Source organism: Aristolochia californica, unplaced genomic scaffold (assembly GCF_029961685.1).
Source record: "Aristolochia californica isolate CCGP_79_NKW_82.1479 unplaced genomic scaffold, dmAriCali1.0.hap1 SCAF_10, whole genome shotgun sequence".
In the NCBI taxonomy this organism is placed as follows: domain Eukaryota; kingdom Viridiplantae; phylum Streptophyta; class Magnoliopsida; order Piperales; family Aristolochiaceae; genus Aristolochia; species Aristolochia californica.
In genome coordinates, this window is record NW_027181771.1 from 24,935,101 (window position 1) to 24,950,084 (window position 14,984).

Below are 14,984 nucleotides of genomic sequence, written 5' to 3' on the forward strand. Positions count from 1 at the left end.
TCTCAATTTGCCACTGTGAATGATAGGTGTTCCAATCATGAAGGCCAAGATGAAGATGCAATATCTTTCATCAAAGGATAACTAGAATAATAAAAGTATATGGCAGCCTTATTCCTATAGCTACAAATTTGACCAATAGTTATAGATCTACCGTAAGCAATTGAAGTGACATTTCCATTGCTCCTGCAGATGTGACCACCATCGGATTGACCTCACAATTTTACAGATCATTAGAAGTGGAAGGCCATTTTAAAAGTTTTCAATATGAAGGAGCAAAATATTTTGTTGGATATGAAAACATGGTCTCTCATTGAGGAGCAAAACTATCAAGGCACTTATACGTCATATGTGACTCATAAATTCGAAAAACAATCCTTGTAGATTTTTCAAAATGAATCACTTAGAAAAGTCCAATATAAAAACTAAGTCCAATGAAGTGAATCAATAAGAGCAAGTCCAATAAAGCAAATCTCTAAATTAATTAGGACATTCTCCAATTGATTCATGAAATTGGACTTACCCTAATTGATTGACTAAAACTACATACAAATTTAGAGATGACAAAAATATCATTGGGTTGTGTCTTTCATTTTAGTGGATTTTTTATCATGAAATTGGAGTGAAGGTAAGTATTTCTTCCATGGAGTACTAAACCAAACATTACAAGGTTTGGACATGAGCTAAAATATCTAACTACTCTAGTGTGCGAGTCATTTTCTCTCAATTGTAATGTACTTAGAAAAACAAGGATTAATAATAAAAATTCAACATGAATTCCTATCCTAAATACTTATCCAACCTTTTCCCTCTCTTTTCTCCTACTATTCTCAATCTCTATCTCAATCTCTTCTTACACCAAAATCATGTGTACCACACTCAATTCCTCTTTGAGTCTTTTACTCCATTTTACACCCTACTTTCCTCTCTTCTAACAATGTCAATGGCTTTATTACTAGCTAGGGTTCATTGTCTTAGGGTTTTTTAACCCTTTTTTGGATTCTTCAAATTATGATTTTTAAGTGGAGCAATGTGCAACGGGACGATAAACCCCAAAATTGTTGCTTTTGTTTTCTCTATTTGGCACTAAAATACAATTCTATTTTGTATAAAATTAGGATTTATATATAAGGGTTTGAGCCTAATCTATGTTTCCAAACTAATTGGTATCAGAGTCATTCGATCCAATGCATTGGTCAAAAGAAGGACAATGCAAACTTTGTGTTCTTGTCATTGCATTTTTCTCTTCTTAGTCACAAAGGAATATTTTTTTTCTAGCAAAAGTTGAGTGGAAGATAAAAGTCTTGAGTTTCCTAACAAGAGGACCCGGTTCATCACCAAAATTCTAAAAATTTGTTGAAGCAAAGAAATTTCATTCTCCACAGTGGTTCAAAATCTTGAAGTCACTTGCAGCCGATACAGAAAACATCAAAGACCTCAACAAGACAATCACACTCCTAGGTGGCTTGCAATCTGGTAGCTTGCATAGAAAATACAACTCCATTTTGAGTATCTCGATGGTGAAAGTAGATACTTGAGAGAAAAAATTATCTATTTCACATAACAAGGCAATTCAATCAATTTCTCTTAAAGTAAAGTCAATGTGTAGTCCACCTCTATCATTGGCAACGTTGATAAATATCTTTTCAAATGGCATACGCTCAACAAAGCAAGCACACTCTTAAGAAACTTGCAATACGGTAGCTCAATCTGGCCTTTAATGCAGGATATATGGAAATAATATAATATCTACTATTGTGCTAATTTTCATTGAATTGCCCCCTTTTTGTTGACCCATATTATCAATTTCAAAAGGGCACAACAGATGGCTTACATCCTCTTGGTTTAAATTGATTGATAAAACCATTTAAAGTATCTTTCTTGAAAAATTCAAGACAAGACTCACTGTACACAACATGTCGTACACATCTTAGACCATGCATATTGAGATAGAAATGCATACTGAATAAGGCAAAAGAAAATTTGTGTACATATACTTTTCAGATTTTTGGATAAAGTGTCATAGGCAATTCATCCTTCTGAGTTGGCCATAAAAACTACAAAATACAAGGAAGTATCTAATTTTCTTAATTAACCATCTAAGTCCCTATGCAAGTAAATCATGTGTACCACCGATCTAACAATATATTTACTTGTTGAATCAAACCTCCAAATCAATCTTTAGGATATGGAAATTGTGGTACTTCTATATTCAAAATTTTTTGAGTGACACTTAAATACTAGCCCTTCCAAATCAAATTTTAATCCACTAATTTTTTGTCATAGTAAAATAAAAAAATAAAATGAGTATGCGGGGATTGAGGTCCATCCTTCGGGGGTGGTTACGTGCACAAGTCTTCCAAGTGATCATAGTTGTGGGTGATACCAAATAACAGGTCTATGTACACCCTTAATCACACAAAAGAATCTTGGAAGCAATGAACTCTATGTTACCAAATCAGTTTTAAAGCTAGATATACTTTACCTGTGAGAAAGCATTCAAAATACATACTTTTTGGCATATGAATGTTTCTTATAGTAGTTAGCCAATATCTTTGAGGCTAAATTAGTTAGTACTCTCCAAAATAATGTAGTTAAGAAAGCTCAACTAGATATACTTGAGACAACATGATAAATAAATACCTTTAGGCACATATATGTTTCATATAGTAGTTAGCTAGAACCTTTGGGGCTAAATTAATTAGTACCGACCAAAATAACTTAGTTAAGAAGGATCATTCCACATGAGCAATTGGATGAATGTGCCAGTCTCAAGATTCTCATGGATATAATTTTTATGACAACAAACAATTAAGTTACTTATGAGTGAATTAAGAAGAAAGCAGACGACCCCATGCAAGGGATCAACAACATGTGTCGCTCAAACAAGCCAAATTTTCAAAACAAGATTTTGGTCCCAAAACAAGAGATGACACTTATTTCAAAAATTCAATTTTTCAAAAAGTTAGGCCCAGATTTGGATGTTACGGCACTCCCAAATGATCAATAAGTGACATACCAATATGTTTGGTAATTAAAAAGGATTTAATATATATTTGATTAGATTTTTTGGGCTTATTTTTTACCTTGTTTTTCTAAGTGACAAAATATCATTTTCTAACTCTAATGGTTTTTTTTTAATGTTGGAGAGATTTCTATTTAAGAAGATCTCTCACAAACTTGTTTTCAACATGCTTCCAAAGAAAAGTTTTAAAATGATCTTGCTGCTAGACTCAAATTTGAGGTTTTAACCATCTCAAGCTCTCAAAGGAAGTCAAAACCTGAACTTGAGTATTTCCTCCTAGAAATAATACTATCAGTGTTTTTTCTTTTAAACATTGTTTAAATACTTAGAACTATGATTGTTGAATGTAAGCCTATTGATTCAAATATCATATTTGAATCATTACTCGATTGATTGTTTGAATGGTTACCACTCAAAACTAGTTCTGCAAACCCTTGTTTGAGCTTCTTATTTTCTAATCACATTATACATTCTTGTGTGTTGATTTATTAGGGTATTTAAAATGGTTTTTACATAGTATTAGAAGTTTGAGGAAGAATTTCAAAATCCAAGTATATATATGCATTTACATTTAAATCTTAAATTGCATTTGGTTGAGAATACTAAACTAGTGTCTTTGTACTTTTAAATCAATCACTGAGGTTTAGACTACTACTACGCATGAGCTATACTTTCAAACCATTGATTCCATTGAGCTGAGTGCAACCCTTGATTTTAAAAACCAATCCAAGATTTACCTTGGACTTATATTTTGAAATCTAATGATTAAAGACTATTTGAGATTTTCATACATAGATAGGTACATAGAATTGGTTGTGTTTATTATTTGTTCTTAGATTATAAAATCATCCAATTAGGAAGCTAGTAACCCTTGTAAATTGGGTCAAGCATTGGGTACACAAGACCATCCTAACCTCAATTTCATTGAGTGCATCCATGTGTGGCTGAAAAAGAAATGTTGTGAAGCATTGCTACTATGATTGTGTGATATAAGTCCTCATGTAGCCAAACACTCTTGAAACTCTCATTCTTATGTCTAGGCTAGTACCTAATAAGTTATTATAAATCCTTGTGAAGCTCTAGGCTTGTGTAGTCTACTTTGCTACTAGAAACCCCTTTAATGGTCTAGATTGTGTGCCTAGTTTGTGATTGTAAATATAAGTGAAGATGATTTTTTGTAAGTTAGTTGTTGTTGTCAATTTAGTGGCACGAACGTCTAACCCCCCCACCCCCCTTCCAAGATTTATCCCTCATTGGACCTAATAGATTGTACCAGCTCCATTTTCCTCTTGCCTACTACTCACTTCCCTTCGTTAAAAATTGAATGCATGTTGAGTCCTTTTTAAGAAAAAATGTTAGTAGAAGCGTTACTATTCCCATTGATAACTAATTGTGGTAACAAAAATATACTCAAAGATAAGGCACTTAAATAATAAAGAAATAACCTAAGACCCCTAGTTGATTCCCCCTGTAGATCTAATTGCATTGAGATATTTTAAAGCTAATTATGAACATGTAAACACTATAAAATAACTTAACACGAGGATATAATGCCTCAAGAATCATCTTATCATAAATATGAAATAGACAATAATCTAATTGTGAGAAGATGCACCCTTTAAACAAAGTTTATTGTGACCACATTGAGTTGAAACCTCTCCTTATCACCTCGTTTGTCATGGACATAAAGCTTCTTTGTGCCTCCATGATGAGATTTCTCCCAAATCTTGTCTTTTAAATCTTGACATAATCCTGCTCCTCACATTTTGATTCCAATAAGAACTTATTATGCTTAAATTTTGTGATTTTACTAGAACTCATATGCAAATTTTGGTTTACTTCTCTTGGCCACAACTATGCTTGCCTCTTTTTATCTTTTAATTATTTTTTATGTGAACATAATCTTCTCTTTCCTCAAGCACTTTTAAATTGTTTTTGATTTCCTTAATTTGGTCCACTTACCCAAGGATGCCTATATCACCAAGACATATAACATATCAAATGGGACGTATTGGATATATGGTATCGTAGAGCTTTGAAAGATTATACATGTCTTATAAAGTGCAACACATGGTGCAAACAGTATGTATCAGATCGAATATTATTTGATATATTAGAAAATACCAATACATACTTGATCTTACCCACTATGTCAACTTTTTCTTGTTTCCTTTTTGTAGCATCATATCTTTGCAAAAAAAAAAAAACATTTCCCATACTTATGGTATTCTTATTTGGCGTTAGTTACACAAAATAATTGTGCATCAATTAGTAATGACAAACTTTATTTTGTAGCTGCTCTTTCCAACCTTATCCAATTTTCACATCAACAAAGTTGTTTAAGGCACAAGAAATGGAAAATAGCCATAAAGCTGAAAATTAGTATCTTCAAACAAAATTATCCAGATGACATTTCTTCATAAATTGATACATAAACCATTTTTATGTTGTTCTTATTTTTAATTTCTTATTTTATTATTATGTTAGATCCTGATACTTTAATTATTGAATCTTAAGATTTCCCAAATCAAGTAGCAATTCTTGAACTTCTTGCTAATTTTTTTTCCTTTGGTTTAAATTGATGGAAACATTTGTAACTGTCAAAAAAAATAAAAAAAATACAAATACAAAAGTCTTTATCCACGTAGAGATATTTTTCTCTTGAATGCCATCTATTCCAAATAATGAAATGAAAAAAATTGAAAAGCCCATTATTTCTCCCACAATAGGTATCATTGAATATCAAAGCATTGCTCCACATGAACTGGGGTTGAGACTAATCATAGGTGGTAGTTGTGATTGACATTTGTAGAGCCTTTGAAACAAAAAACAATGATTAATCTCGTTAACGGGATTCATTCATAATTAATCCCTAAGTGAAAAAATGGACAAATTATTTCCTTCTAATGCAATTGATATATATATATAATTTTTTTGTCCAAAAAAAAGCTTTCAAATATATTTTTGCAATTTTTTTTTCAAAAAATAGGTTTCGAAGCATAATTAATACGTTTTTTGTTATTTCAGGTCACAAACAACAGTGCATAACAAACAAAAGGTCACTCAATAGACTTTCAGCAGAAAAGAACCTTCACTGAGAAGAAAGACAGTATTAGCAAGCTACTAGAAAATATAATTCACCTTATACTCTCTTTTCTTCCATTGAAGTGTGCAATGAAGACTTCAATTCTATCTAGGCAATGGATAAACATGTGGAAACCCTTATGGATATACACAACTATTATAGACTTCGATGAGGAATTCACAACAAATTTAAAGAAGACACATTATGCACAAGCTGTCCACCAACTTTTACAGCTCCATACTCTAGACAAGGTTAAGAAATTCCGCATGTTCTTTTGTACCGGCGACAGATACTCATCCGATCTCATAGAGTGGATTGAGTTTGTCAAAGTTAAAGGAGTTGGAGAGCTTGTGCTTGATTTGAGTGGAAATGTAAGGCACTCCAACTCGACAGATGATGATGATATCAGGTGGGGATGAATAAATTCAGAATGCCAAACTCTTTGTTCTCTTGTCTATCAATATCATCTTTCGACTTAAGTTGGTGCATACTAGAGTCTCCACATGATTTCAAGGGTTTCAAAGCCCTAATAAGTGTTGCTCTCTATGGTGTGACAATTAATGGTGTTCAATTAGGTGAGATAATTCATAGGTCCCCTCTTCTTGAGGACTTAACTATGAGTTACTGTAACTCCTTGAAGTCAGTAAAGATTGATCATCTTCAATTGAAGATATTAACATTGGAGTCATGTTTCGATGTTGAAGAGATGGAGAGATAAGAACACAAAACCTGAAGAATCTTCAGTACAAGGGTCAAGTTTGTGGCAACCCTATTTTCAATGATGTCTCCTCCATAAATGAAGCAACCCCACTGCTTACCCACGATGAGCTTGACTACGAGTTGCATCTCTGGCAGAATTTCTTGACAAAGCTTTCACATGTAAGCTCCCTAGAAGTTAAAGTCACAAGTACTCATCCGGTACGTTTCCATCTGCCCAATTCTGTTTTTTTTAAAATACATATTCTGGTTTGGTCAACCTAACTAGTTTCTTGTCTATGATGCTCCTTGCTGAAGGGTCATGTGGACGACGTTCTTTTACATATTTGGAGTTGATCAAGCTAAGATGTATAAGTTTTTCAGTTACACCCTTTTGTCCTTTTCTCCTTCAGAAAAAAAGATCTATATACAGGTGAACTTTTATAAATGTCCTAGTCATGTAATCATATAATTTTTCTCCTATTTTTTGACTTCCTGTTTCCACCAGCATGACATAAGAGGAGATAAATTTGGTTGTTTTCTTAAGTGGAACCCCTCATTGGCTGTTTGCTCAATTTATCACTTTTTCTCAGCCGAACACTAGAGTCATACCTGTGATACAAAAGTAGTCAAGGGAGTCATCATTTTTCTTCCGTTTATCAAATATCTAGATACAACGATATAACTGAATGTCATGTCACAAAGATGACTTCTGGTGCATTAGTCATGCAAATGTTTTACATTTTGTGGCAGCTAGAGCCCTCTTGAAGTTTATTTTCTAGTGCCAACATATAGGAATCTGACCCTTTAGTATTTAACGAAGGAGAGAATTTTTCTCAAAACTGGGATAGTGAAAATCTCTGCTTCGTCACTCTTGCCTGATTGTGTGCATATGGCAAGTTGCAACTCTGTTGTATGGTGACTATAATGATTATGTTGTTAAATCCTCTTGAAGTTAACTATTTTTTTATGTTTGCATTGAACTTTTCTTATATTCCCAGGTCCTCCAAGAACACGAAAAATAGAAATTGTCATTGGTCAAACTACTGAAGCATAGGCACTAATCTTTTAAAGGTGAAATGCATTCCTTGGACATCAATTAAGTTTAGTTCACTTGTTTTGCTATTTTGTGTTGGATGCGGGATCACTTCCTTTTGTTGAGTTCGAATTTCAGCAAAGGGTTATTTATATATTTATATGATTTCATAATTTTTAATATTATATTTATTTAATAACTTATAGAGAAATTAAATATTATAAAAGTAACATTTAATTAGGTGGTATTTTGTTACTTTTATAATAAATTTTTATTTGATCTATTTAATTAAATATAAAACCTTAGTTTAAATTTTTTATTATTAATTAAGTAAGATATAAACTATTTAACTTAAAATTATTTTATTAGTAAATTATTTTTTTTTACTTTCCATTATATTTTTAAAGAGCATTCTAACACACACAAAATTATTTTCTAGTGTACTTTATCTTGAGCACATTAACACAAAAGAGTGCTCTCTAAAGAACCCATGATTTCGCTTTCTCTCTCTCTTTCCCTAAGGACCTGTATGGAACCCACATAAAACAAAAGAAAAGAAAATAAAAGGAGAGAAAATTATTTTATGTTGTTTGGCAGCAAGGAATCTGTTGAAGAGAAGATATGGAAGCCTCCTACATGACTCTCACAATAAGAAGTCTTACGAAGCCAAAATTTATTACGAAGGAGGTCTCATAGAAGAGTTTCAGTTTAAAGGTGTTTTAGTTATATTGGTGTTCTATTTATGTTGAGTTATTTAATGAAGCTAGGACTTATCTTTAAGTGTTAGAGTTTGGGTGTAATTGGGACAAGGGTAGTTTAATTGTAATAGGACTCTACTACTTTCCTCTATTATAAATGGGGGTTCATGTAATCTGATTAGCCAGAACTTATGTAGATAAAAAAATATGGGATAGTTATATTGTGCACATATGTGGCCGATTCTTCAGTGTTATTTGTAATATAAACAGTTGATGCTCCCACTTTCTTAGCACTCCAGACTTTCGGTGCAAAGTAGCAATCTGTAAGATCATAAACAAGAATAAGAACAATTATGAAGAAGATAAGGAGAATTCAATAAAAAAATATTGAAGTGAGGCACCTGCATACTTTCTGGGACGGCCCAAGTCTTTCCCCGGAAGGAGATGCCAAAAATGATCAAAGTCTTCACAACCCTATTGATTATCGTTTGCCTGGACAGTGTCGTGATTCCCCTTCATACTTTCTGGGGGAGGTCACTCTTTAAGCTGGTTCCCGGTGCCGGAAACAAGAACAAGCATAGGAAAACAAGAAAGCAACGCCAAATCTCACAGCTACGTTCCAATGGTGTTGGGTCGTCTACAAAGATGCGAAAATGTTAATCGCCGAGAACAACCTCTTCCATTCTTGAAGTTGGTTCCCTTTACTGTATACTACTAACTTATACTTTATATCTTGGGGTCAAGTCTTTTTGGATAAGCCTTGGACCCAACTTCACAAACTCGATTCTCTATAGTCATTATCTCGTCAAACTGAAATTGCCACTCAGTTCTACAATTTTTTCATTATCTTTTTTCGTTTCTTTGAAGATCCAAAATCAATCTGATTTTATGTTATCTCTCAGATTTTCACTCAAATCTCGTTTTGCTTAAGAGGCTGACGTGGTGAGAGGAGGGGTTGCGATGTTGCTGAACTTCGATTTCCTCTCGACCTCGTTCCTTTGCTATATAGATAGATCTAGATATATAAATAGATATAAAAATAGATGAGGTGAGCCATAGTTACGACTGGCACATGTAAAATACCTCAGATAGGAAGTAGCGCATCCTCTCTTCAATGCAACAAACAAACCTGTTGAGGGGACAAGTTATAGAATAAATATTAATCCCAGAGAAGATTCATTACTATACACTGAAAACGAAAGCAGTGAAGATTGATCATCTAAGGATGAAGAGATAGAGATAAGTAAGCCGAACCTGGAGAGTCTTGGGTACAAGGGCCAATTTTGTGACAAGCCCACTTTCAATGACATCCCCTCCCTGGATGAAGCTACCATGACGCACACCCTTGACCTTGACTTCTACTTCGAACTATCCAAGGATGTAGTCCACTTGAACTCAAGTTTTTGCCCAGAAAATACAATGACTAACATAATATTTTTTTGTTATTTCATATCACAAATAGCAGTGCATAGCAAACAAAAAGTCAGTCAATGGACTTTCAGCATAAGAGAACCTTCATTGAGAAGACTGACAGTATCATCAAGCTACTAGAAAATATTATTCACCACATACTCTCTTTTCTTCCAATGAAGTGTGCAGTGATGACATCAATTCAATCTAGGCAATGGATAAACATGTGGAAACCCCTATTGATTTATAACACTATTATAGACTTGATGAGGCTAGAGTTTTTTACTAGCCAATTTTCAAAGACTCCTTGAATGAAGTTACCAAGATGCTCATCCTTGACCTTGTCATCTTCTTCGATCTATCCAAGGATGTAGACCACTTGAACACAAGTTTTTCAAATTCAATGCTCAACCCATTCAGCTACTACCTTGAACCATCATGTTTGTCAAATCGAATGCTCAACCCAACCAGTTCAACATCTAGACCGGTTGGATTGAGCATTTCAATTTGAAAAACCGGATAGTTCAACTTGTTAATATCTCAGGCGGAGCTCCAGTAAAATTCTTGTTAGGACTCCGTAGTGTTTACCTATGATAAGCAAGCAAACAAACTTAAATAGAGTTCAGATGAATTAAGAAAGCACCATTAAAGAAAAAAACAAAGAAAGATTCAAATAGAAATGGAGAGAGCATCAGAATTGCACATTGTAAATAGATGAAACAATGAGAAAAGGCTTACAAATGGATCGATTGTAGTATAGCAATGTTGTTCCTCATCTGTGCAGCAATTCTATACAAAAATTTAAAAGAAGAAGAAGAAGAAGATTAAAGGAAAGACAAAACATTCTTGAGTATTTTTCCCTACTCTCATCACTCTTAAGTCTCTCCTGCTTTATATAACTCTTGGTTACGCATTTCTGACCATAACAAACAACGCAGTCATTGAATGCACTCGCAAAATTTGGTGTAACAAACCTAAAAAATAGTTGTAACTTGTGAGACACCAGGACATTGGTTGACAAACCTGACGATGGGGTGTGACAGATGTTGTTGACTTAGCAACCATTTCAGGAAGGAAGCAGAAATTTAATTGCATAGAACCGAACCTGACCCTTTGGTCCTACCGTAATTGGACCAGTTAAGATTAGGTCCAGTTCAATGCTTACAAAGTGATGTGAAAAAACTCAGTTATAGCAGTTAAACAAATTGCCAATTTATATCTAATGAGACAATCAAGTGCGCTATCGTGCATTACATCTCCCATTACCGTTCGATCACAACTAACTTCCTCCAACGGTTGTTTCTTATTAGAAATACTTTAACATTTATGTTACAAAATTGCCACGGAATATAAAAGTTAAGGTAAACCCTGAAACTCATAACTCTTTCTTATTAGAAATATTTTAGCATTTATGTTACAAAATTGCCACATAATATAAAAGTTAAGGTAAACCCTGACACTCGTAACTCTCCTAGCTCTTTCCCAACAAAACACTTGATGGCTTTTTCTATTTCTCTATAAAAAATAATATGACCAATTGTAGTCCGAATGATAGGTTCCCGAGGATTATTATAAATTAATTAATCAAGTTATAGTATTCTATTGTTATATGATAAGTTATAGCTTAAATACTTATTACGTTTGTGGTTTTTGAATCCTATTAAAGATCATTTAATAATAACCAAGTATTTAGTTTATATATTTTAATAATTACCTAAAAATATTTTTTGTAACATTGAGATAAGAATAAATCATCTATGAGATAATAATGTAATTATGTAATAAATTATAGTTAATAATTTATATCAACTAATTACTTGATCGATAACTCAACTAGTTGCTTCACAAGTCATATTACATTAACATGACTTGATCAATTTATAATGTGCATCAATATGATCATCCAAATTATTATAATTTCACTTATAATAATTTAAATCTCAAACCAATTAGTTACGTTTAGTTTATAGTTTATTTTTTATAATTTTGAAAGTATTTCCATTAATATACAAACAATTTATGTGTATCTCATTAATTAATTTTATTTTCTATTTTAAGCAAATCTATAGTAAAAGTTTTATCAAAATTATAAAATATAAGGATAATTGAAAAAAATTAATAATATAAAATAAATAACTTAATTTAACTTTATTAGCTAATTTTTATATTATGTTAACCAAATTAAGTTGATTGATTATTTAATTATTTTTTTAATTTAAATTAAATATTTTAAATATATAATTTTTTAAAAATACAACAAATAAATTATAATAATATTTAATGAAAATTTAAAATTCTAATGCCTAATTTATTTATTTATTTCATTGATAAAAATCTTATCTTGTTTCACATAAAAGCACTATTGTTGTTGATTAAAGACTTACATAGCACTATGTTGGTAGTAAGAGGAAATGTTAAATACAACAATTGAGAATAGTGGATATTTTTTATTTTTTCCTAAATATTTCTTAGAGAAATTACTTCATAAAGAATAGGATATATTTCGCAAAGATTTTTAATTTCACTAGAAATAAGTGATTTTTTTAATTTCCCCTACTTTTTCTTGTTGAAATTATTTCACAGAGACTAGCATATATTTTTAAGAGATTTTTAAAATTTTCAAAAAATAAGTTTATATTTTTTTCTCTAACTTATTCTCAAGGAATTATTTTGTCGAGAATAGTATATATTTCTCGATGATTTTTTAATTACTTTGAGAATAAGTGAATATTTTATTTTTAATCTCCCCTCTTATTCTTGACGAAATAATTTTTCCAAAAATAGTATATATTTTTTGTTAAACTTTGAATTTATTCGAGAGTAAGTGAATTATTTTTCTTTTTTTCCTAACTTATTATTGGCAGGATAGTTTCGACTAAAATATCTTGGTGATTTTTTAATTTCATCGAGAATTATTGGTTCTCGCCATTTAGTTGGAATATTTTTCTCCACGACATTCAAATTTCATCAAGAAATATATACTTATCTCAAAAAAAAAAATTTCATGGAGAAGAAAAAACATTGAGAGACATCAATTTTCTTGTAGCATAAGAAGTTAGAGCAACTCAATTGAAGATGGCTATGAACTACTTCTAACAAGCACACTCCTACTTAGATTGTATGATTTGAATGTAAGTTGAATTATGTCTAAACTTGTAGCTTTTGCATGAAGTCTTGTTTACTTGAATGGGACACAATCACGTCCAAGCGAAGGGAGTAAAAAGTATATAATCAGAAAAAAATAAACGATTTTATATATTGTGTTGGTCCCAAGATCCCCATTAAGATAATTTTGATGACAATAAACAATTGAATTACTAATGATGTATGTCAAGTATGAGGCGAATAAAAAAAACCCTTTAAAAAAATTTCTAGCAGCATATTCGTTCGATCCACCATGACCCATTTCAACGATCCACAGAAAGGGAAGAAATTTGCTCATACTAGAAAGCACACCATCAACATCTAGTAGCACCATTTGACTAAAAAACAAAGGAAGAATCATCTTTTTTGGAAAAAACCAGTCCAAAAAAAGGCAAGAAGAATAAAATGAACAAAAGGAGATGACCATATAGGAAGAAATAAAATTTGAAGTGCCAACAGTCGAAGGAGTCAAACCCATCTATAAAAGTCATGCATAATAAGTGAAAAAACAAAATTAAGCAGTCAAGCATGTGGTGAATCAGAGCAAGAAGAGTTGACCCCTATGGAAGGAGTCGACCTCAAGTCATGATGGAGTGAGCAAAACCATAGTGGGAGGAGTTGATCATTGTACAGAAGTGCATATAGCAAGAGTCGACAACATGGAAGGAGTTGACCCCATTTGAGTAAAAAATGACAAAAAGGATTTGACTCTATGTAATAAAAAGTTTTGAAATAAAAAAAAAATCAATGGTCCCTTATAGGGTGCAAAAGAAAGATGAGTTGAACTTTGGGGTGGAGAAGATTCAAACTTTGGGAAGATTCAACTAAAGAATCAAGCTATTAGAAGAAAAAGTTGTGGAGGCCATGTTCTAGCAATTCAATTTCTTGAATACTGGGTCCAAATCCAAAAAATTTAGGTTTCCAAATTATGTAAGTAACCTATAATATGTTCGGTAGTAAAAATAGGAACTATTGATTTTTTTTTTACAAAATTGCAACATAATATATAAGCTAAAGTAAATCCTAACACTCGTAACCCTCGTGGCTCTTTCCCTCTCAGAACTACATCACAATTTTACTGCTCTCTTAGTATCACATAATTACTTAGCTTAGGCGTAACAAAACCCTTGTATGGCTTTTTCTATTTCTCTATAAAAATAATTATGACCAATTGTAGTCCGAATGTTTATACAAAGGATTTTTTTTTTTTTAAACTTTTCACTATTAAATTGTGTCCTTAAATTTCATGAAAGGTTCCCGAGGATTATTAATAATAACCAAGTCTTTAATTTATTTATTTTAATAATTACCTAAAAATATTTTCTATAACAATGGGATAAGAATAAATCATCTATGAGATAATAATGTAATTACATAATAAATTATAGTTAATATTTTGTATTAACTAATTACTAGATCAATAACTCAATTAGTTACTTCACAAGTCATATTACAATAACATGACTTGATCAATTTATAATGTGCATCAATATGATCATGCAAATTATTATACTCTCACTAATTAATAATTTAAATCGCGAACCAAATAGTTTTATTTAGTTTATAGTTTAATTTTTCTAACTTTGAAAGTATTTCCATTGATATACAAAGAATTTATGTGTATCTTTCTAATTAATTTCTATTTTCCGTTTTAAGAAAATCTATAGAAAAAGTTTTTATCAAAATGATAATATATAAGGATGATTGAACAAATTTAATAATATCAAATAAATCACTTAATTAAAACCTATTAATTAATTTTTATATTATGTTAACCAAATTAAGTTCATTGATCATTTAATTGTTTTTATTTAATTTAACTTAAGTATTTTAATTAAATATTTTTTTAAAATAAAAAAATAAACTATAGTAATATTTAATGGAAATTTAAAA

General features: G+C 31.4%; 1 protein-coding gene across 1 annotated transcript; it reads left to right on the forward strand.

Moving 5' to 3' along the window:
* The first annotated feature begins 6,232 nt into the window (after window positions 1-6,232).
* LOC137942986 (F-box/FBD/LRR-repeat protein At1g13570-like) lies at window positions 6,233-7,160 on the forward strand. Its single transcript, XM_068788699.1, has 4 exons — window positions 6,233-6,516; window positions 6,588-6,746; window positions 6,812-7,025; window positions 7,122-7,160. The coding sequence occupies exons 1-4, from the start codon at window positions 6,233-6,235 to the stop codon at window positions 7,158-7,160; spliced, it is 696 nt and encodes a 231-aa protein (XP_068644800.1).
* The last annotated feature ends 7,824 nt before the right edge of the window (window positions 7,161-14,984 follow it).